Source organism: Alosa alosa, chromosome 2, assembly GCF_017589495.1.
Source record: "Alosa alosa isolate M-15738 ecotype Scorff River chromosome 2, AALO_Geno_1.1, whole genome shotgun sequence".
In the NCBI taxonomy this organism is placed as follows: domain Eukaryota; kingdom Metazoa; phylum Chordata; class Actinopteri; order Clupeiformes; family Clupeidae; genus Alosa; species Alosa alosa.
In genome coordinates, this window is record NC_063190.1 from 19,307,872 (window position 1) to 19,332,267 (window position 24,396).

The following is a 24,396-nucleotide window of genomic DNA, read 5'->3' on the forward strand; positions in this document are numbered from 1 at the left end:
TGAGACTGACGTCTCCAAATCGCTTCCCCAAAATATAAAATTGGGGAAGCAACACTTAAGGACTTAAAGAAAAGGCTAAATGGTTTTGAAGCACCCAAACTATTTGATGTTAAGCATTAAAACGATATGTATTTTTGACCCAGGGCAAATGTTCCAGTAAGCCATAGTCCCTCAATTAGATGCAATTAAGCAAGCAGGAACGCTTTACTTTAAGTCGTAATAGCACCATTTAACTCCTGCTAGGCAGAGTGCTTCTCGTCCAAGCACTTTGGGTCTCGACGTGCCCTCGTTAAAATCCTTACCTCATGCATATTATTGTTTAATAGTATTACACTGACCATGGCTACAACCGTCATTTACCCAAAATTCAATTTCATTGCAATAGTTGTCAGGGGCCAACCAGATGTGCCGTAGATCTGAACACCAGAATGCAAATGGTCAAGCCAAGGCAAGAGTGATTTTTTTCTGTAGGCATTGTACTGTGTGGGTCCATGGGTTAGACATATCACATCCACAAAAGCTTTAAAACATTTTCTTGTTATTAAATTGTTTACAAATATCAAATAAATTGGGACAGCCACGCGGCAGAATACTCATAAACGAAACAGTGTTCTGATTTTATAATGCAGGTCTGAAACTCTTGGATAATAGTTTGCAAGGCTGGGTTGTTTTAAGAGAAAACTACTTCTAAATGTAATTATGCTATAACAGCTTAGGCTTTATTGACTGGAGTTTACTGTAAAATTGAATGAGTGCCTCTGCTCATGTTCTGTGGAGTATTGCAAAATGGCAGTGCTGATATGTTCATTAAGTTCATTATATGTCCATTAAGTCCATTATTCATCTCTACAGATGACTTCCTCTTACAATTCTTAAAAGTTGCTGAACTAAAACATCTCGAGGGGAAAGGCTGGTGGTGCTGTTTTTTTGTTGTTTTTTTGCTGTCGATCAGAAGGCCTTTAGATTTCAACTGAAGTACAGTAATGAGTCATGACATCCATTCTATTCTTCCACGGACACCTGGTCAGAGTCGGGAAGTCTAACACCATGACAGTACAAAGAGAGTCACTGAAAGTCTGACTCTTAAGCTCTTCATTGTGGTGCATAGGACCAATTGAAGCAAATCACCTTCCCATACATGAATACTGATAGAGAGACGGGGAATTCATTGCATCGACTTATAAACCAGCAATAGTTTTGTCATACGTGTTAGTTGTAGTGCATACGAATGATCCTCTTTATCCTCTTTTAAAGACAATAATGGTGAAATTGTCAAATCTGCCACAGAATTGTACCTTCTCTGTTCAGAGAAACATAGTGAGTGACAAAAGTGACCCCTAAAGGCCACACTGGACAATATGCACTCAAATCAAACAAGTTGATGCTTTAATTTAAACAACTTTTCAAACATATAAAATATCCAGATGACCTCTGATAATAAAAAGAGCCACCTCAGTTTTTTACTCCGGTTCATTTGCCCTTCTTGCCTTTGCCCTTCTTGCCCTTCTTGCCCTTGGCCTTGGCCCTCGTGGCCTTGCGGACTCGGAAGCCCCTCCAGTAGGCCTGGATGACGGTGGCGGCCCGGCCCATCACCTCTCTGGCCCTCTCCTCCTCCTCCTGCCGCTGCTGCTCCAGCCGCCGCTCCTCCATCACCTGCGTGTACTCCACCTCCAGCATGCTGTAGTGCTCCTCCAGCTCACGCAGCTCCTCCTTCTCCTCCTCAAACACCTCCGCCATGTCCTCCAACTCCGTCTGAGCCACACACACACACAGACACACACACACACACACACACAAAGAACATGGTTCTGGGACTGAACAGTGGGCCCATGCTTTATATTACATGGCCCAGCTATGCTATAAATGGCAGATATGACATACAGTAACAAGGGTAAGCACTAGACATTAAGTGTTTAGAATTACAATGAGGCTACAATGTCTATTGACCCCTTTACGGTTCACATCAAAAGAAAAATCGCCATTACCTAAGACTAATTTATTAAGGTACAGTTTGTGGTCCTGGGGTGACAATGACAGTGCATACCTTGACAGCTCAACATGCTTGTCTATTAGCTGTGCCATTTTTCTGACCCCATGCTGCATGCGCACCCAAACTAGGCTCTGGATGTTTACAAACTTTTAAGGGGTCTATAGATTATGACAGTACTGTTATGTACTAATAATATGTTTCTATACTCTGTAATTCTGTAGTCATAGATACTGTGTAAAACAACCATAACCCTAAACTACGTATACTGTGTTACTGATATTTCATTCATACCTGTTTTTCACCCATGTCAGAGTCATACTTCTGAATCCAGTTCTCAATTTCTGTCTCCACCTTATATTTCCTCTTGAAACATGAATGGCAAATATAATTCATAGTTAACTAAATGAAACATAAAAAAAAATACAAAAATAAATTGTAAATGAATAGAAACATTCAAATAGTATATTTTCAGTGCACAGCAAGTCATTTTTTTTTTCGAGCACAAAGAAATGAAATGAACATTCATCACAAAATTGGGGATGACCTGGTATGATTGCTGACTACTGTACTTTCATTTGTATGCATGCATAACATTCCACAGAGGTTCCAGACCTTGCGTAGGCCCATCTCAACCTCACGGTTGTCCACGAGGAGGTTGTTCAACTGCACCCTCAACAGGTTGACGTCCTGCTGCATGCTCTGCTGACGTCCATGTGACGTCTTCTGGTCCGACTGGTTCTGCTTCTCTGCCTCCTGACGGGTCCGGGCCACAAAGTCCTCTGAGATCTTTTCCATCTGGTGCAGCGAGCTCTTCAGGTGACGGATGGTCTGGTTCTTCTTGGAGATCTATCGGGAGAACCAAGGGTGATGGGAAGGAAGAAATATTTATAAACATTACATAGATATGGACCCTTTCAAGAGAATTCCATTATCAGCATCATAGTTGGCCCTACAAGGCTTCCTTTTTAACATTCCATATGTTATCTTAATGCAGAGGAAGTAGATTGGGGCCCAAATAGAACGTTCAAGCATTGTTTTTGTTTTTATTGTTGAAAGGGTCCATAAGCTTAAGACATTGAGGTTAAATAAGCAGCATGCAGAGTAAAAGACAATAAGTCATTCTCATATTTCTCAATGTTGCCTGTCATTTCTCTACACTTGGGACTTAATAGGACCACTGAAAAAGTGTCCAGATATATTCTATGTAAATACTCAAATGATAAATAAATGTTGACCAGAGGTGTTATATTGTATGTTATACATCCCTTGTGTAAATTGTCAGAACTATAATTGAGGCTTTTCACTTCTTCGTCCCTTAAAGTGTCCTGTGTTATACAGTAACATTCTTGACTTTGACTTCGGTTGGTGCTGAATCCTGGTGTGAAAGCGGAATCCAGGCATGAAGTGCTACCTATTGGACATTTGTGCTGCTCGTCGGTCCCCTACCTCCTCATCCCTGTCTTTGATGGCAGCAGCCACCTCTGCCTCCAAGGTGGCCACCAGCTCCAGGTTGCTGTGGTATCGCTGGGACATCTCCTGCATGCGGCTGATACGCTCCCTCTCCTCGGCGGGGGTGGTGAGGAGACGTTCCAGCAGGACCGATCTCAGCCCGCACAGCCCCTCAGTCAGCCCCTGAAAGCCCTTGTCCCTGTCTAACCCCAGGTCCCCCAGGTTTGTAATAGCTCTGCCAGCTGCGGGACAAGCTTGGATCTTCCTGAACAAGACCTGGAGAGAAGAGTGGACAGCATGTGCTGCGTCTGCCTTTTCTTTGGCCTCTGGCATCTTCCTGCCCTCTGTTTGTCTCTCAAGAGTCTCGTATCTCTCGCCAACCCTCCAGTGATCACTTAAGGTTTCACTTAGCTCCATGTCCATGCTAACAGACAGCAAGCCTGGCTGGGATAAAACTACAGGCAGCCACGCAACCATCTCTACTTTTCTGATGCATTCATCTAGAATACCAGCTATACGCTGGGTTTCCAAGGACACCAGTTTCTTTCTGGATGGGTCTACAATCTTATGGGAGTCATCACGGATGATTTTGGTTTTGGATGGCGAACAAGAGACTGTTTGCTGTTGTTGTCCTTCACATGAAAGCATACTTTAGCACTGTAAAAGGAAATTGACAGTGTATTTAAAACAAAGTCTATAAAATACGTATTGTTATCACGTCCAACCTCCAAAAACATGACATTGTTAAGAGGTTCCTGAATTGGAATGATTCAGACCTGTAACTAACTCCAAAAACGAAGGTCAAACTGTCACAGTGGATGCAATGAGAACAGAGATTGTCACCTAGACAAACCAATCATAGGCCCCAGTTGTAATACCCTAGTGGAGTTAATTCACTATTAAAATATAGGCCTCCTTCCAGTTTATGACAATATGTGAAAGGAAATTCCTATTAATCTGACATCTTTCACCTACCATCTGCACCATTACAAGTACACTCGAACTTACCTTGAATGCTGTAAATGTTTAGCTTACATTAAAGACGGCCGCTCGCGTTTATATCGCACCTTTCTCAAGGTGATTTTACACGTTTTAGTCTTGTGTCGCTTTTGTGTCTGCTTACGCTATCTACCACATGAGCAAAGTATCAACTAGTGGTTGCTATGAGATTGGCATGGCAACATAAACTCGCAGCATCCACCACAAAAGTAGTTCATTCGATGCACTTACACCAGCTTTCTTTTACGATAGGCCTACAGGCATCGTTGGTTAAAAAATAACTAAAATGGATCTTAGGTAAAGTATTTCACATGTTTTTTTACACAGTGACCGTGAAGAATCGTCACGTTTGATACCTTTTTGATACACAATTTGTATACCCCCTGGCAACTTTTATTTTGACAGTGAGACATGTTTTGTTCGAGACGGTTGACGACATGTCGTGAATAAAAAAAAATTACCCTCTTGGGATACGTTACCGCTACGCCGTTAGCTGCAATTTAATGCGCTGATATTTCCCTTCATATAAACTGAAACTTTGTAACATGACTAACCTTCTTGCATGAGAGAAAAGACTCTCAAATTATATTTATATTTTATCGTGGATTTAGACACCAGGGCAAGAAATTAGCAAGCTCCTGTAAAGTGGTCTGGTAAGTTAGCCAGTTAGCAAACCTCAACGTTAACGTTTGTGCTGATCAGGGTTTTTAATATCAACTTTACTAATTTAATGCAAACCAGGCAGGACATGTTTACGTTAGAACAAGTGCTCTCCTATGGAGCAAGTATTAGCTAGCTCTCAGCCATTATTAACTTGACACCTCAGGTTCACAACAAAGTCAAACTTCATAAGTCAGCTAGCGTTAACCAGGATAACGTGAAGTTAAAGGCGTCAGTGGATTAATTAACTTAGTTGGTAAGCTCTGGCTGTCCGTTATACAGTATAGATGAGGTTACCAACAAAGGGATTTTTAAAAAATACTTTCATCACGATTAAACGACTTTGATTACCGGTGAAATGGCTGACGGTGACGACGATGTCCCCTTAATTTTGACCTGGGACGACGACACAAACAGCGGTTTGCTGACGGACGACGCATCTGAAAGACCCGATGAAAGTAAGTTATATGCTGTTTATTTATTTTGCTTTTCCGTGTTATGAAGAACGCACTTATACGCAGCTATTTTAAACTTATTAGCTGTCCGCAGTTTGTACATTGGCCGTTTTCCCCCCGAAACTAGTAACGTTACTTAGTATGTTAGACCGCTCATTCAGGAGCAGAGTTGCATTGCTTTGCGTTCTGTACAATTAACGTCACTCCAATATTTTCTTGTACCCATCTACTTTACGACTATAATCTGTTCTATTAATAGCTGATCTATATGTTTTTGACTGTGCTAAACTCGTAAACTGGCGTTTGTGACGTTGAGGTCATCTGATGCTCATTGTAATGAGCAAACGATGTAAGCTTAATTGAGCGTGTGTCAGACAACGATAGTCCACATAGTTCACTGTAATCGTTGGCCAACTCACAACAACTCCTGATTATGGCTGTGATAATATACTTTCTCAACACACAATGAGATGAAGATAAAGCATACAAAAGTAGCCGAGTTGTAGTTGAACGAGGCTAAAATACTGATCACACTTTAATCAAAATACACGCGTGTTTGTCGTCTTATTGTTTGTTAGTTGTTAGTGTCTTTACACCTTGAATATGTTAATGCCTACGTGACTAAAAGTTGTTTACACGCGATGTCAGTCGCCTATTGTGTTCATTCTAGAGACTGCTAAAAGAGGGATGCTGCGCATAATGGATAGAAAGTTGTATAGATAGGCAGATAGATGGACAGTTTGGCTAGATGGCTACATACTGCTATACAGCAAGGTAATTGCTTGATAGGAAAGGAGTAAGTGAAACCATCGAAGTAGAACTCTACAGCCGAAACCAGTGTTATGTTGGAGTTTCAACTGTGGACTGGCCTTTGTACCACACACACACACACACACAGAACCAGGAACTGACCTCCTGTGTCAGCATTTAAGCAGATACCTCTCTGTTCTCCATACATGTTATCCTGCCCCCCCACACTTCCCCTCTTGTCTGTGGTGGTGAGCTGAAGGGGGTGTGTGTTTTTTTGCCCTCTCCTTTTGTGTTCCCGTATCAGCAACAGGGGTGCAGTATTGATTTTCTGTCCTTTTGCAACTATTAGAGATGCACCGATATGGAATTTTAGGGCCGATAACCGATGACCTGTCTGGAACTGAAGCACGAATGGTTAGCATATTTCTAGGTAATAATACAAAACCCAAGCTAAAGTAATGCAAATATAATGCTAAAACACAACTTAGAACTAGGCCTACTTATGTACTCATCCCCCTAACGAGTTTGTTTATTGGTTTCCCCGACCAGCGCGGTAAAGTGCAAACACACCAGCACAAGACGGCTCTAGATAGGGCTGAGCTCCGCTCTGTTAAGGTTAAATGGCGGATCATTCACGAGAGGATTTTGAGATGCACAGATTCCCAAATGAACGCATATCCACAGATTTTGTTAGAGTGGTGAAATACATTCACACCGCTAACATTATATTGAGGAAAAAGTATAGCCAACCAAGCTTAAGTAGCCCAGTGTAGCAGGACGGACCTTACATAGGCTAAATTAGGACTTTAAAAAATATCCGCGCAAATTATCGGCCAGAATTCTGTTATCGGACCGATAATAATATTTTCATTTTTTCACTTATCGGCTAATAATATATCGGCCGCCGATATATCGTGCATCCCTAGCAGCTATAGATAATTGTGCTTGTGCTCAGCATCTTTTAAGAATCAGTAGGTTGTCGGCCCATTTCCTGGAATAGATAGATAGATAGATACTTTATTGATCCCCAAGGGAAATTCAAGGTCTCAGTAGCATACAGACAACACACACACATTTACTAACAGCAGAAAAAGTAATTAAAAGTATATAATATAAAAACACAACTAAGCAATAAGGACAGTAGAAGATAAAGTATACTAAATTTACTAAAATACAAATTATACTAACTAACACTTAATCTAAATCAATTCTAAAAACAGTATCCACATAGTGGTGATTAATCAATCAAGAGGCGCTTGCAATGACTGAGGCAGGGACTGAGCCTGTGATTCTCTGTACATAGTAAGGTAAGGTGCTCTGTGTGAGTGAGTGTCATGGTGATAGTGCAATGGTGATGGTGGTCATGGTGATAGTGCAAATGAGTAAGTGCAACAGTGTAAGAATAGAGTATATATATATATATATATATATAACTATTTTAAGAAAAGGTATAAGTGTGGCCACAGTTCGGCTATGGCATGGAGGGAGGGGTTATGCATATGTGCTAATGTGCTAATATAGCACGCAAACAGTGAGGCAGAAAGACAGTGGTAAAAAGTGGCTAGTGGACAGACAGTATGGACACATGGAGGGGGTGAAGAGGCAGACAGACTATGCAGAGAAGTCTATCTCTCCTCTTCCCTTAAGTGAAGCATTGAACAGTTCAGGCCCTGGGGACAAATGACTTCCTCAGTCTGTCTGTTGTGCATGGCAGTGAGCGTAGTCTCCAGCTGATCAGGCTTTTCTGCTTAACAATAGTGCTGTGAAGTGGGTGACACTCATTGTCCAAGATGTTGATCAGTTTGTTCAGGGTCCTTTTGTCAGATATTGAAGTGATGCCATTCAGTTCAGCACCCACTACCAGCTTTCCTTACCAGCCTGTCAATTCGCCCCGCATCCTTCCTCTTTGTGCTTCCTCCCCAGCATACCACTGCATAGAAGAGGACGCTGGCAACAACAGACTGGTAGAACATCCTGAGGAGCTTGCTGCACACATTGAAGGACCGCAGCCTCCTCAGGAAGTACAGCCTGCTCTGCCCTTTCTTGTAGAGTACATCAGTGTTGGCTGACCAGTCCAGTTTATTGTCCAGGTGGAGACCCAGATACTTGTAGGTGCTTACCACCTCCACATTGACCCCATCAATGGGGACTGGTAGCAGAGGGCTTAGACCTGCGGAAATCCACCACCATCTCCTTGGTCTTTGAAGTGTTGAGTTGAAGATGATTGAGTTTGCACCATTGCACAAAGTCCTCCACCAGGCTCCTGTACTCCTCCTCCTGCCCGTTCCTGATACACCCCACAATTGCAGTATCGTCAGAAAACTTCTGCATGTGGCATGACTCGGTGTTGTAGCAGAAGTCAGATGTATACAGGGTGAACAGGATTGGAGAGAGCACAGTTCCCTGTGGTGCTCCAGTGCTGCTGATCACAGTGTCAGAGAGACAGTTCTTCAGTCTGACGAACTGTGGTCGCTCGGTCAGGTAATCTGTAATCCAGGTGGGGTTGGATGGTGTTAAAAGCACTTGAGAAATCAAAGAACATGATTCTCACAGCACTTTTCCCCTTGTCTAGGTGAGAATGTGTCCTGTGTAGAAGATAAGTGATGGCATCATCCACGCCCACTTTCTCCTGATATGCAAACTGTAACGGGTCTAGTGCATGGCGTACCTGGGGTCTGAGCATACCTAAGACCAGTCGCTCCATTGTTTTCATCACATGTGATGTAAGAGCGACAGGTCTGTACTCATTAAGCTCACTAGGGTGTGGCTTCTTAGGGACAGGGGTGAGACATGATGTCTTCCACAGTGTTGGGACTGGTCCAAGGCATAGGCTCAAATTGAAGATGTGTTTCAGTGGCTCCCCCAGTTCAGCAGCACAGGCCTTGAGTAGCCTTGGACACAGTCTGTCAGTGATAATCTGTGATAATCTTCATGCCGTCCCATGCCTCCTTCTAGTTGTTTTCCTGCAACTTCTGTTCCACCTTCCTTCTGTAGTCCTCCTTAGTCTCCTTCAGCTTGACTTTTGAGTTCCCCTTGCACGCTTTGAGTTCCCTTTGCAGCTCTGCCATGTCCCCTCTGAACGCCATCTTTTTCCTGTTAAGAAGGGTCTTGACATTGCTGGTTATCCAAGGCTTGTTGTTGGGATAATGTTGCCAATCATGTGTTGTGATCTCGCTGCTGGAACGAGGTTGGTGTTGTGAAGCCTTGCACACGTAGCCTAGAAATCTAGACGCACCCTAGCGGCAGCAAATTAAATTTGCTGCCAGGGCTAGTCTAGCAACTCTCTGTTGGCTTGTGAGCTCGAAAAATTAAACTTCTATCAGGCCAATCAAATTGTGTATAGAGTCGTTAGGCAGGCTTAACATAATGATTGATGGCAGAGTTGCAACGGTTTGGCTTGAATCCCCTGCTACTTGAAAACAAAGAAGATGGATGTTGCTGTTGGCGAACAGTGTGACACGAGTTAAGCTTGTTTTAAGTTGGCAAAAGTTTGAACTAGCCAACTAGCTCCGCTGGTGGGAAAATGCATAGGACTCATAGCGCTGTCCTATTGCGTGCAGAGGGAATTTGAAAGACAACCGATTATCCTGCCCCTCGGACTGAGTGCTACGAACGGTGAGTCCCCAGACCCTACATTTTAATGTGGGTCTGGCTCGTCAGGCTATTGCACACGTACAGTTCTCCCGAAATAGATGTCCGGGCGATAAGTCCCCAAAGTGCGTTGCAATATGTCCGCAGAGTAGGGGGAGTTGCCTAAAAGGGCTTTGCTTGGACTATAGGCTATGGCTCAGTGTTATTGGTCATTGTGTCATTCTGTTGTGTTTAACTTGTTCCATACCGATGTTTGGTACTGAATTGAGGGATAGTTAAGAGATTTAACTCCAGGCCAGACAGTGTCATCCTAACACATGTTCTCCCAATTGAATGAACACAGGTTATTGCCCTGTGTCACCATTTGGATTTTGAACTAGCCTCAGTGTCTTTCTGGCAGTGAAGCCTGAAGTTCTGTAGTGTACTGTAGTGTATAGACTCTGTGTGAAATGGCCTTTAGAGTGACAAGCCCCAGATCATAGAGTCAAATTGCACTTAACCCGCCTTTCCTGTGTTATCATTTAGCCTGGCCTTCTAACTTTGTCCTTTTGGAGGGATCTTATGCTTTATGACATGCGTGCCCAGCCCTTATGCTGTAATTAGCCTAACTTGCTTAAAGAATACTGGCCCTTGTGTTTTTTGGTTTCTAAATATTTCTACCAGGGAGGGGCAAAAACAAAGTTATCCTGTGACTGCAATGGAATTTAACTTTTACATTTTGGGGGTAAACAACAAAATAAATGACAAGCACGTGCTCAGAGGATCCTGCACTGTCCATGGGTGAAATATGCACCCAGCAAACAGACCAGCCTAAAGAAGGTGTGACCTTAGAGGAGCTTAATGTGGTTTCCAGGATTTATTTTGAGTCGTGGAGGGAGTAGGACAGTGCTTATTCATAAGGTCACGCCACTCCATCAGAATGGAGTTATAAAATGTTGCAGAAGTCTGAGGCACTCACACGGGTTAGGCCTAGGCTAGGCTATATGTTTAAAATGCCTTTAATCTCACATCGCTATCCAGTTAAAACATGCCTACGCATTGCAGCATAATAGCCTTCATTAGGGCATCAGGATGGAGTTATATTAAAATAAATAGTGTAGTTATTTCCTGTGTATTAGCCGCATTGTGTAATAACCGCAGGACAGTATTTTATGCAAGAAAAAAAAAACAAAAAAAACAATATTAACTCATTGAGTGCCAAAAACGTAATATTACGTTTTTAGCTTTTTTTTTTTAATTACGAAACTAGACACTCTAACACACCTTATATGTGATTTTGGGAACTCTGTGATGAATGGAAATGAACTATATGACAATCGTGAAACATATGAAAACGCACAATCTGGACATTTTATCATAACTCGGTTGCCGCTTTGGGTCAAATCAGTGACCCATGCACGTCAGGTCAAAACCAGGCCATTTTTTCGTGGGTCTATCACTAGGTGGCAGTCTAGCCAGGTCTCGCTGATCACTTCCCATAAAGTTTACACAAGTAAGTAACAGGCAACACTTCATATTTCATGAAAGACGTTATATCTCCATTTCTAGAAAAAAACAGCGATTTTGATGAAAACTAGCCACTGTTTAGCTTGGGATTTCTCAGGAGCAGAGGCGTGTAGAAATACACGGTTTGCACCCACCGAGAGCTTAAAGTCTCACCTTTTAATCAAGCTATTGTATGTGTTCATAGCTATAACACAGAATATGCTGTGGCTGTACAAAAATCATCAACAATGGTCTAGATTGCTGGCACTCTAGGACAAAGCTCTTGAAAACAGCTTGGCAGTCAATGAGTTAATACCATATTATCCGCCCCCGTGTATTAACCTCATAGCTGAAGAAATTTAGCAAAATCAGTGTATAAACCTCGGCTAATAGTTGGGAAATTACGGTAATGGTTTAGTCAGCTCACGTTTCTGTCTGTCAAAGAACGTCTACAAAACATGACAAATGTCGGTGTCCTACTTTGGATGACTCACTTTAGCCCTGTCTGTGATGTGCCTTGACTTGTAGAAGATAGGCTACTCTTGAATCAAATTAAACTCTTATTTGAAACATAATTACTGATGTGTCTGTTGGATCATGCCAAACTGAATATCTGAATTACTCTATACATTGTCACACCTCTTTGAGGTTTCAGAGAAGCGAGTGTTGTTGTTCACACCCCTCTGGGTGGTTGTGTTGACTAGCCTCTTTCAGTTCAGTGTCCTTAAAGTCATGCACATACTTTCACAGAGCTCCACACCCAAGCACAGTTGTCATGTCTAAATAACATCTTCCTGTGTTCTTTTTTTGTTGATACTATGATTTAATAGCTTAAAAATCTAACACAGGCTCAAAAGCTGTTAGCCTTTTGATGAAAGGTTAGCCTTTTTGTCTTTTGATGAAAGCTGTTAGCCTTTTTGTCTGAAAAGATATAGAATATTACATTGTATCATATTGTATTTGGTAGAAGATGCATCTCAAAGACTGTGAGATAAGCCTGAAAGATCCCAGCCTCCACTGTCCTTTCATCAGGATAAGTGGAACGGACTGTACACTGTCTCTTGTGAATGATTAATCTCCAGTGTGACAAACATGGTCAGACAGGGTGCTGCTTTGCTTAACTGCTAGTATCCAGGGTGCTGTCCAGTCGGTGTGGACAGTCCGAAAATAACGCAGCTATGGAGACCAGTGGCCAGCATGACTTCAAGAAAGGAACTGAAGAGTGGCCAGTTCACATTTCCTCTTTAGGGAAGTTTGCGTGTTGTGGTATGTCACTGTTTGGGAACACTTGCCAATCAGTGGTGTTCAGTCCAGTGGTGCTTTGGTTTGTCTAACCGCTGTGTTTCCTGCTCTCACGAGACGTGCAGTCCGGCTCTAGAATGTTGCATCGAGGGGTGGATGTTTCACCAGCCGAGTTCGATTTTTGTGTGTGTTTGAAACTTTGTACTTCTTGCTCTTGGATTTACAGATGGAGTTAGTGGGTACAATATCATGAACAACACCGCCATGCCGAACCCAGGACTACCAAGCACAAGAACCCAGACTTCGCTTCAACAGAGCTGGGAAATGAACTATCAAGAGGCAGCCATTTACCTACAGGTACATCATTACATATTTATTACATATTTGCATATGTATTCATTTGCCAGACACATTTATCCAAGGTGACTTACAGCAATAGGACAACATTTATGCTACAGAGCTACAACTACAGCAATAGAATAACATTTAAGCTACAGTACAGAAGAGACTAGCTAGGTATCATATACTCAATACCTCTGTCTCTTTTACTTTTTTACTTTTATGCTTTTACAATAGTCTTAAGATTATTGTATTTTATGCACATAAAAATATAAAGGTGAAGATGGATGGAATTTAGTAGTTTTATCCAAAGAGATCGTATGAAATGTATGAAAAGATTATATCCTAAAACTTGTGGAAATTGCTGAGCTTTCTTGTTAGAACAAAACCATTGAACAAAGTTGATAGCACTTTTAAACAATGTTTGTTTGTTTTTTTTTAACCCCAAACACAGGAGGGCGAGAACAACGACAAGTTCTTCACCCACCCGCGAAACCCACGGGCTCTGAGTGCGTACCTGTTCGCCCACAACCACCTGTTCTACCTGATGGAGCTGGTGACGGCGGTGCTCCTCATGCTGTTGTCCCTGTCCGAGGCCCCCGCTGTGCCCTCTCTGCGTCTGGACGTATATGTATGCACCTGATTGTGTGGGTGTTAGATAGACAAGATGGATGGACAGATAGGACTGTGTCCAGCTTACTCAAAATGCTGGTCTAATGACTACTCAAATAGCTTAAAGTTCAGTCTGCCAGTGTACATGAATGAATAAGTCAGGATGAATAAGCCAAAGCTGGTATATTATTCTTAAAATGTGAGGATAATTGCCATTTTGGTATGTGTAGTCTCCATAGAATCATGCATGCCTGCCTGTCATGGCTTCCTTATCCTATGGACTACCTATATAATGGCTGCCTCTATAAGATGGGTTTCCTGTCAGGGTGCAAATCTTCCTGCCTTTGTGCATGTGACAACCATAACATATGACAGTGTTCATGTACTTCAGAGACTCATAAAAAAACAGTCACACAGACACTGCACACACAGAGTAATTCTGTTTTAGTGTGTGTTTGTGATTTGCACCGTCAGAATGACTTGAATAACTGTAACTTTATTCTCTGACCTCTAATGCTGGAACTGACAACCAGGAGCAGAGCCTTTTGTTTATGCTGTTGTTTCATATGAATGTAAATGCAACTGTTTAACCCTTAAAGGTGTGGGTGAACATTCTAACATACGATTCTGTTCTGCAACAATTCTGGTTCTAAAATTCTATGAATTCAATCAGAGCCCTAGAGACATAGATATATATGCCTAGATAGTTCTGATATAAGGCTCTGAATTCAATGAACCCAGATATTCTTTAGAACGTTAATTTCCCAACATTCCCGTCACACCAGTGTTACAGTCCACCTTTAAGGGATAATGTACTGTGTCCATATGCTTACAGATAGCATACACAGAAAGGGCAAAATTAATGTAGAGTAAGGAACAGACGGGTCTGTCCGTATCTGTGAATGTATTCAATGATGAGCATAAACTAGCCGTTAGCAGGCCAGCGCTATGCCCACTCATGCCCAGTCTGCTGCTGTGGGGGATCTCTGCTCTGTGATGGTCCTCGTCACTGAGCACGCTTGTCTTCCTCAGGTGCATGCGACGCTGGAGCTGCTAGCCCTGGTCATGGTGGCGTTTGAGCTGAGCATGAAACTACGCTGGCTTGGCTTCCACACTTTCATTCGGCACAAAAGGACCATGGTTAAGGTAAGGACACAGTGAAACATATAGCTATAGGACCGTGGTTAAGGTAAGGACACAGTGAAACATATAGCTATAGGACCATGGTTCAGGTAAGGACACAGTAAAGGGTATGGCTATAGGACAGTGGTTATGGTAAGATCACAGTAAAGAGTATGACTATAGGATCGTGGTTAAGGTATGCATACATTAACAAGATTAGGGTTATGGTATAGGTACAGCAACAGTATGGGAATAGTAACAAATTCACTGTTATGGTATGGGTATAGTTAAACACCTATGGTGAAGGTATGGAATATGGTTATACAGTACTGTAGAACCATGGTTAAGGTAAGGACCCACTATCAGGACTGTAGGTTTTGGTTTGAATACAATAACAGCACCAAAATTACCATATGGGTATAGAGGAAGTACTATGATTCATGCATAGGTGCAGTTATAGTTATATGATTGTTTGTTGTTTGGGATATCCTGTGTGTTAATGTTTCATATCTTTGCTTTGCCTCATGTCTCATTGTTTTGCCTCATGTCTTGTTGCTTTGCCTCATGTCTTGTTGTTTTTTTCCCCATGTCTCGTTGCTTTGCCTCATGTCTTGTTGCTTTGCCTCATGTCTTGTTGTTTTCTCTTGGATTTGGCCAGGCGTGTGTCCTGTTCATCCAGTTCATTGAAGCCATCGTGGTGCTGGTCCGGCAGACATCTCACCTGAGAGTGACCCGGGCTCTCCGGCCCATATTCCTGGTGGACTGTCGGTACTGTGGCGCTGTGCGCAGGTGAGAGATGGGAAGGCTGCATTAGGGAAGTGGAATGCGATACTGTACGTGGATGAACTCTACTTACTTAACATGGAAAAGAAAACATAGAGTACTAAATATAGGCATTCACTAGTCCTGCATCACTCTACAAAATTAGTAGCGAATGGAAATTAAAATGAACTTTTGTTCTAATAAATGTTTATATTAGTGTTTACTTTTAAGACTTTTATGTATTTGTTTGTTTGTTTTCCTGTCAACTCACTTACTGTGTCCCCTCTCACCTGTTCCTCCAGAAACTTGCGGCAGATATTCCAGTCCCTTCCTCCTTTTATTGATATTTTGCTGCTGCTTCTGTTCTTCATGGTGATCTTTGCCATTCTCGGTAAATCTGCACTTCCTTGTCTGCTACTTTTAGACGCCACTAATAAATATGACTCTTCCTGCGTGGACTGCAGTTCTCATGTTCTTGTTCTCACCTTCTACAGGTTTTTTTCTGTTCTCATATAATCCAGCTGATCAAGTAAGTCAGATTTGTGATGTTTCAAAATAATTTAGGGATGCAACAATACATTTATGAATTAGTTGTCAACTATTAAATTATTCAGCAACTATTTTAGTGATTTTAGTTTTTTTTTTTTTAGTTTTTAGAGAAATACCTCAAGGATATTTTTCATGGAAAATATCTCAAAACTCTTCTTAAACTTAAATATTTTGAGCTGTACATGCTCCTCAATGACGGTAAATAAATTATCTTTGGTGTGTTTTCACCATTTCCTGCTATTTTATCAAACAACTAATCCATGAATCTCAAAAATGATCGACAGATTAATTGACTATGAAAATATTTGCAAGTTGCAGCCCTAAAGTAATATGACATTTAAGCACTGAAAGAGAAAAATGGAATGAATGTGTGCAATGTCAAATGCAATAGAATATATGGATGTGAACTGACAATCCCGAATGCTTTGTTTAATGAGTTCTATTTTGGGCAATGTGTAAAGCCATAAAAGATTATGAAAGGGTAGTCATGGGTATCGTTGTCAGTCAGGGCCAATATTACCACTATGTCCCTGAACTTTCCTTTGGAAAGTTAGTGGCCTGCTATAGTTTGCCTACTGTTAGCTTGTTAGCTGTTAGCAGACTGCTGTAACTTTGTTACAGTACAAAGACTGCAGACTGCTGTAAAAATGTGCTCTCAAAGATGCTTGTTTTGATGACTAATCCCATTCTCTGTCTCTGTTCTTTACCAGTATTTTAGAACCTTAGAGAACAGCATAGTGAGTTTGTTCGTCTTACTCACAACTGCCAAGTAAGAGCATAATGTTATTGCATTCAAACATATCTCTCTTTTCTATTTTTTCCATATATTCACAGCACTTAAGAGCTTAGGCATCTAGCATCTTGAACATCTATCTAGATCTAGAATAGGAGTCGATTCATTCTTTAAGGTGCTGAATGTTTAGTGTGGTCTCTCCCCAGTTTCCCAGACGTCATGATGCCAGCGTATTCACGGAATCGCTGGTCTTGTGTCTTCTTCATAGTGTATCTCTCCATTGAGCTGTACTTCATCATGAACCTGGTGAGGTTTTTTAAATTTTTTTATTATTATTTTCCAGACATGTGGACTCGTGTCACATGACTTGGACTCGAGTCAGACTCGAGTCATGATTTTAATGACTTCAGACTTGACTTGACAAAATTCGGCATGACTTATTTCTGACTTGGACTTGAATACTATTCACTCGAGACTTGACTCGGACTTTGCCTCTTTGACTTGTGATGACTTGACATGTCTCGAATCAAAAACTAAATTTCCTGATCGTGGACCAGTCACCCCAGAGACTCTTTCCCTCCGCGACTAAAAAAAACAAAAAAAAAAAAAAAAAATTGTGGAGACAAGTGGCCAGAGCACAGTTCAGTGCTGCCGCTACCCCCACACGCGTTACGCACTGTGTGTAGGGCACCAAGAGACAGAGGAAGGACCAACATTTAGCCAATAACCAGTAGCTTTACTGCAAACTGATTTGCACTCTTGTTAGAGAACGTTTAATGTCAAAATGCACCAACAGCATGTTACATAAAGATGATACTTTTCGAGTCCTCTCCATTAAGATCCAACTTGAACTTATGCTAGCCTACTGCATTTAATTGAGAACGCATCTAAGCACGCACGAGAGGGAGAGAAAACGAGTAGGTTCTAGCTGGTTTGTCATTGTTGATGATGATTGATATCTTCTTTTAAATATGACACATATAAAAGGAAATCGTGAAGGCAACAAATACGAGATTAGAGGAGATTGCGAATTTATCCGGTTCTCACTAGCCTACTGTTATGAGATCCAGGTCACTATGATATACTAGCTGCACTCACTGTGATTTGGAAAATGGACAAGAATATGAAGAGTTGTCTTTGCCTTTGTGTAATGGAACTGGTGAGTCTTGAAGTATTCAATAATTTATTTACATGAAGCACATGATATGCCGATTGAAACGCATTCCACTCAGCTACTGTAGCTAGATGGCTATAGGCCTACTGGCTACCAGGCTCATAATTCGCTTTTAATTGCAAACAGAAAATGTCAAGCAAGCATCATGTCATAGGCTACATGCTTCTCTTTCCAAAGGAATGAAATCTGTTTGTGCCAACTTAATATCATGCTTATCATTGTTAATATTGTGCTATACATGTGGCACAAACAATGTTTGAGTTTGTGGACTAGCCATAGGCTATATTTGAATGGAGCTGGTAAAAAAAGATCATTATGAGAATGTGTGGGCAGTGGCACACAATGGGCTTAAATTGACAGTGCACAATTTACAAATGAGATAAACAGCATCAAATCTGTAGTATTTCTTAAGAAATGAATACTTTAAAGTCAAAATTACTGTCATTATTATCTTTTAAATAATATAAAAGTGTTGACCTTGGCTTCATTTATGAGTCACCACTGTCATGTAGCTATCCGTTTTCAGGTACAGATTACACAGGTCATATGGTATGCACATTGAACATATTTTAATATGTATTTATAAAAAATACTGTGGATTAGATAGAAGTGCTAAAATTATGATCGATAGTCTAATCAAAGTCAAAGTCATTTATTGTCAATTTCTTCACATGTTCCAGACATACAAAGAGATTTTTCACTATCCCACGGTGAAGACAAGACATATTTGACCAAAAGTCCACAGACAAACATAACATTTTAATAAATGTAAATTATAATAATAATGAAAAAAAAAAATAAGAGCAGCAAAATTTTGTTGAAATTGTGCATAGACAGTCAATAAAATACTAGTGCAAATACTGTAAAATACTATAAAATACTGTTTGACCTAAGTAATAAAGAAAGTGGCATAGTGGTGCAAGTTATGTAAGATAATAATAATGGCATTATTAAGTGAAGAGTACCTCATGACTTGTTCAGGACTTGAAAAGATTGGGACTTGGACTTGGACTCAACTTGGCTTTGATGTGACTTGGACTTAGACTCGACTTGCCCTTCTCTGTATTTACTTGGGACTTGACTTGGACTTGACTGCTAAGACTTGGGACTTACTTGGGACTTGCCAAACAGTGACTTGGTCCCACCTCTGTTATTTTCTAATGAGAATGGATGCTGGTTGCTAGCCTAGCATTGATTACTGTCAAATAAATCGCTGATCGACACAAAAAGTCAGCATGTGGGAGATCAATGATTTTGCTGAAATTTGAACATGGTGGGCTGTATGCTGTAAGTAGTGCTGGGTACAGTAACAGTTGGAGGGTGTGAAATATTAACTTAATGAATAAAAACATTATTTTGGGGGGCTTTTATGCCTTTAATCTGATAGGACAGTGAAGAGAGTGACAGAAAATAAGTGGGAGAGATGGGGTCGGAACAGGAAATGACCCGGGTTGGACTCAGCCAGATGCACCATAGTGCCCCCTAGTGGCACTCTGTTAATGAATTCATCCTCTATCTCCATTCTGTGTCCTCTCCTTTCCCTGAAAGCTCCTGGCCGTGGTCTTTGATACTTTCAACGGTGTGGAGAAGATGAAGTTCAAATCCCTGCTCCTCCACAAGAGGTCTGCCGTAGAGCATGCCTTTCAGCTGCTCGTGAGTCGACAGGTGGGTTTAGGGCAGCGGCAAAAAATCCATTTCAGAAGATGTTTAATTAGGATTAAATACACCTGCTAAATAAGTACCATAATCAATCAATGATTGATTGATGTATGATTGATCAATGAGTACTGTCCCTTTCAAATAAATGTATGTTGATAGAAGTGTATATCTGTATTTTGCTTTTTCATTTTGCATAGAAAGGTGTCTTTTGGATGAATGTTGAAGTTTATATACCGGTATGTGCAATATGCTGATGATTGTAATCCCACAGAGACCGGACGGAGTGACTCTGAAGCAGTTTGATGGTCTCATGCGTCACTACCGCCCCCGGATGAGTGCCCGGGACCGCTTCCTTACGTACAAGGCTCTTAACCACTCAGGAGTTTCCATGTTAAGGTACGTCAGTAAGTCATGCAGTTTGTATTGACATGGTGACCACGATGCCCCATTTTAAAATCTGTATGTTATTATTATTTCTTTTCAGTTTGCAAGACTTTTATAAGTTCTACGAAGTGATTGGTCTTAAATGGAAGGTATGGTTGCATAGTCATCATTTAATGCTCATTATGACCAAACTGTGGAGTGGTTGAATATTTAGATTAATACACATCACATGTTTGCCATTCCTACTTCATCAAATGACATCTTGTGTGCTTTTTCCATATTACTCTTGTTCCATTTTAGAAATGTCTTTGTGTTAATAGATCTAAGTACATTCAGGGTTTGGTTAATTAGATGCTGCTTCTAGTGTGATCAATATGTGTATGTGTACTTCTGTCTTAGGCTCGACGGAGTGGAGAACATTGGTTTGATGAACTACCGCACACAGCTTTCCTCATTTTTAAAGGTAACACCATCTAATCTATTCATTCATTCTAAGATTCTAATATGTCTGTTTGTTTGTTTGTTTGTGTGGGTGTATCCCTTTGTTCTTGGTGTTTTTTGAAGTGTTTTGTACTGTTATGACTAATTTCACGTTTTGCTCAATAGGGATAAACCTCCTTGTAAAATCCAAGGCTTTCCAGTATGCCATGTGTAAGTGCATGTTCTGTTGACTTTCCCTTCCTTTCTTTATTGCATGCATGAAGAATGTCATTCAGTTAAAACATGTTTGTTAATTCATGTTTATTTATTCAACAGACATTGTTGTTGCTGTTAATGGGATATGGATATTAGTTGAGACTACAGTATTGAACAGTAAGTTTTCTGTTTACATGTTTTCTGTTTACATGTTTTCTGTTTACATGTGCACAAATGAGTAAAGTGAACAAAAATGTATATTTGTAGAGTTTGGTTCCAAAACGTTGTGTCTCCGATTTTAAAAACATTAAAAAGTCAGGCTTGTCAGGTGTGTATTTCAGGTAATATCAATCAAATTGTGTTGTTTTGATTAAGTACAGATAAATCTAATAGCAATACCCAATTACAGTTCTACTGAAATAACTTGTAAACAAAATGTAAAAAAAAAATATTTATGGAAATTCATTGAAATGGTGGATATGGTGTTTCGGAACCAAACTCTTCATTTGTTGACACATGACCAAGGAATATACATACACAAGATGTATAGTGTGTAGTCACTACTCAAACTAAGTAGTCTACTAAAACAGGCCTTCCTTTACATAACATGTATTTTCTGTCACCACAGGTGATGTGTCATGGTCCAGATTTGTCCCTTGGAGCTATGTGGTCTTCCTTACAAGTAAATGTTTTGTTCTACATTATTTGTTATACATGTGTGCACAATATAGTACAAGAATAACCATGAACATGGCCATAGTAACATGTGTATAATTTCTTCCCTTGTCATATCCAGTCTATGGTGTTGAGGTGATGTTAAAAATCACAGGTCTTGGACCACTAGCTTACTTCAGCTCAGGATGGAACTTGTAAGTTTGTGCACCTCTAGCACACACACTTATTGCATTACATAGAGTATCTAACACACAAACAACACATGTTGCAAATGCCTAACATTAGTCCCATATACAGTATGTAAACTTAACTGATCTCTTCCTGTTATCAGGTTTGATTTCTCCGTGACTGTGTTGGCCTTTCTGGGCTTGATTGCTCTGGCCTTCAATATGGAGCCATTCTACTTTATTGTGGTTCTCAGGCCTCTTCAGCTTCTGAGGTATTAGCATGAACCTGCTTGCTGTATTAAGCCTTGAGCCTGTTTGTACTGTTATAACTCTGAAAGCCTTAAGCCTGTTTATACTGTAAAACTCTCTAAGCCTTGAGCCTGTTTATACTGTATAATTTTCTAAACCTTCAGCATGTTTAAACTGTATAACTGTCTGAAACCTTAGACATTTTATTCTGTATAACTCTAAACCTTGAGCATTTTTATACTGTGTAACTTTCTAAACCTTGAGCATTTTATTCTGTATAACTCTCTAAATCTTGAGCATGTATACACTGTAGAACTTTCTAAGCCTTGAGCTTGTTTGTACTGTAAAACTGTCTAAACCTTGAGCCTAAAACTATATAACTGTAAGCAATGAGCCTTGAGCCTGCTTATATTTTAAAACTCTAAAAGCCTTGAGCCTAAAACTATATACAGGTAACTTTGAAAGTCTTGAGCCTTATTCTACTGTACTGTATAACAGTTTGAGCCCTGAGCATTCTTACACTGTATCTGTAGGCCCAACTACCCATGGATGCTTTGAAAATCTGATTTGCTCCTTTGCAGTGGTTCTTCTGATGATGCATACTTTTGCTGTAATTTTTTTTTTCTCAGATTATTCAAAATCAAACAGAGGTATCGCAATGTGTTGGACACCATGTTTGAGCTTTTTCCACGTATGGCCAGGTAAAAGAAAATATTTTCTCGAAAAAGTCTTTTTGTCAAATTCTCTTAAACATTCTCAAACATTTTTACTCCATGTGCCTGGCGTGTTGCTGTCTGTATGAAACTCACTGTCCAGCTCTCCCTTGTGTCTGTAGTCTCGGCCTCACCCTCATCATCTTTTACTACTCCTTCGCTATTGTTGGGATGGAGTTTTTTGCCGACGTTGTCTACCCTAACTGCTGCAAGTAAGTCAAAGATCTGTTGTTGTTGTTGTTGTTGTTGACCATTTAAAAACTTCAGGAGACTGACGCTGCCATTCTCTTTGTCTTATCTAGCACCAGTACTGTAGCTGATGCCTATCGCCAGATCAACGTGACCATTGGCAACGTGACAGTCCTGCAGGAGGGATACTATTATCTCAACAACTTCAACAATATTTTGAGTAGTTTTGGTATGCATGCATTATTTCTCACATACCTCTTATAGTTGCAGATAACATGTTAATTTTGTTTATTTCTTATACAATACCTTACATTGTGAAGTCACAAGTCTGGATGCATGGTCTGCCAACTATCTCCTCTGTTTCCTTTAGTGACGTTGTTTGAGCTGACTGTAGTTAACAACTGGTACATCACCATGGTGAGTGATCCGGAAGAAAAATACTCCTTCAGGAGTTTAAAATATATATATATATATATATATATATAAATAATACACATACATGTATACATACATACAAAAATAATTAATATAATATTAAAATAAACTGGTTATGTCATCCAAGTTTTTAATTTACAATTTCATTATCTCCATATTAACGGTAAGTCCATGAACATTTGCCTGACACACTTAATTTCATTTCTGGTGTTCTTTTTCTTCAGGAAGGGGTGACCTCTCAAACAACTCACTGGAGTAGACTCTACTTCATGACTTTCTACATTGTCACTATGGTGAGAGACTTTTATTTTGATGAGCTCATTTCAAAGAAGTTAGCTGTTATCAAAACACACCTTGCAGGTTGGCCATGGAACTAATGTGAGACTTTTTTGAAATCTGGACTGCAGGATGGTTTTAAAGACCCAAGAGTAAACAAGTTTAAACAAGTTTAAAAACTCAAAGAGTAAACAGAGCACAGGTGTTCAGTTGTGCTGAAACTCAACTGAAGATGCTTGTGAATCATCTGTCTAGGCAAACTGCTTCTTTGCATTAATTACTGATAATTACCATCATTTATTATAGTTGTTTTGTCTGTTTGGCATACATAGGTTGTGATGACCATTATCGTGGCCTTTATACTCGACGCGTTTGTCTTCAGAATGAACTACAGCCGCAAGAACAAACAGGAAGAAGCTCTCGAGGATCCAGAAGGTCCAAAGCTTTCATGTGCACAGACATTTGAAATAAATCACCTCTTGAACAGATGAACACATTGTTTAATTACACATGTATATGTGCAATATGTGAACTTACCAAAACGATCACATCAGTATATCATATCAGACATCGGTATTTCAAAAAGGCTTCAGTGTAACTCTCTTCAGAACTCTCTTTGTAATATATAAAGTGCATTTTCAAGCACAAAGGTAACTCTTGAGTGCTCTCCTTTGAGTTGAGTCCCTGACCTGTTACTATGCATTTTTTTTAACATATATAACAAGATCTGGTAGCATTGTGACGTTACAGGTTTAGTAAAGTGATGCGTTGAATACGTTTTAATGAGAATCCTTCCCTCCTTTGTTTCCAGGTGAGAAGGGGATCGTGTTTGAGGCGGAGGTGAGCCGGGCAGAGGCGCTGCAGGCACTGGAGTTCTACAAACACTCTCCGGCCAACTCCAGCCTCAGCTCCCTCCACCAAGTGTGTGTGGCCATGGAGCGCGGAGGGGTACATTTCTTAACCCGCAGCACACACACACTGACACACATACATACATACATACACACACACACACACACACACACACACAGCCCTGCCCAACCCAACTAGACCCAGGCCTGCCCAACCCAACTAGACCCAGGCCTGCCCAACCCAACTAGA

At 40.6% G+C, this 24,396-nt stretch overlaps 2 protein-coding genes across 3 annotated transcripts; one reads left to right on the top strand and one right to left on the bottom strand.

The window, feature by feature from the left end:
- Nucleotides 1-1,369: 1,369 nt before the first annotated feature.
- On the bottom strand, nt 1,370-5,509 carry iqcd (IQ motif containing D). Of its 2 annotated transcripts, none has more exons than XM_048237743.1 (5): nt 5,450-5,509; nt 3,437-4,096; nt 2,603-2,836; nt 2,282-2,353; nt 1,370-1,752 (listed from the first exon to the last, which is right to left on the bottom strand). In XM_048237743.1, exons 2-5 carry the CDS (start codon nt 4,085-4,087, stop codon nt 1,471-1,473), a joined length of 1,239 nt encoding a protein of 412 aa, XP_048093700.1. In that variant the 5' UTR covers nt 4,088-4,096; nt 5,450-5,509; the 3' UTR covers nt 1,370-1,470. The 2 variants fall into 2 exon arrangements, with proteins under 2 accessions (XP_048093700.1, XP_048093699.1); XM_048237742.1 differs by lacking the exon at nt 5,450-5,509 and adding an exon at nt 4,448-4,591.
- Nucleotides 4,868-24,345, top strand: tpcn1 (two pore segment channel 1). The gene is made up of 25 exons (XM_048268744.1): nt 4,868-5,556; nt 12,848-12,978; nt 13,415-13,591; nt 14,605-14,718; nt 15,353-15,483; nt 15,759-15,847; nt 15,951-15,985; nt 16,716-16,774; nt 16,945-17,044; nt 19,461-19,577; nt 19,843-19,967; nt 20,056-20,104; nt 20,355-20,418; nt 20,562-20,606; nt 20,712-20,768; nt 21,220-21,273; nt 21,388-21,460; nt 21,598-21,705; nt 22,312-22,383; nt 22,518-22,607; nt 22,698-22,813; nt 22,955-23,001; nt 23,244-23,312; nt 23,628-23,730; nt 24,107-24,345. Exons 1-25 carry the CDS (start codon nt 5,457-5,459, stop codon nt 24,343-24,345), a joined length of 2,364 nt encoding a protein of 787 aa, XP_048124701.1. The 5' UTR covers nt 4,868-5,456.
- The last annotated feature ends 51 nt before the right edge of the window (nt 24,346-24,396 follow it).

What these genes read in the sequence shown, in the direction of transcription:
- iqcd (XM_048237743.1), bottom strand. Translation starts at nt 4,087, where the DNA reads ATGCTTTCATGTGAAGGACAACAACAGCAAACAGTCTCTTGTTCGCCA. An exon ending in TCAAAGACAGGGATGAGGAG is followed by an intron (nt 2,837 to 3,436) that starts GTAGGGGACCGA and finishes TTCTCCCGATAG; the next exon opens with ATCTCCAAGAAGAACCAGAC. An exon ending in CTGACATGGGTGAAAAACAG is followed by an intron (nt 1,753 to 2,281) that starts GTATGAATGAAA and finishes TGTGTGGCTCAG; the next exon opens with ACGGAGTTGGAGGACATGGC.
- tpcn1 (XM_048268744.1), top strand. Translation starts at nt 5,457, where the DNA reads ATGGCTGACGGTGACGACGATGTCCCCTTAATTTTGACCTGGGACGAC. An exon ending in CTCTGCGTCTGGACGTATAT is followed by an intron (nt 13,592 to 14,604) that starts GTATGCACCTGA and finishes TGTCTTCCTCAG; the next exon opens with GTGCATGCGACGCTGGAGCT. An exon ending in GGTGATCTTTGCCATTCTCG is followed by an intron (nt 15,848 to 15,950) that starts GTAAATCTGCAC and finishes CACCTTCTACAG; the next exon opens with GTTTTTTTCTGTTCTCATAT.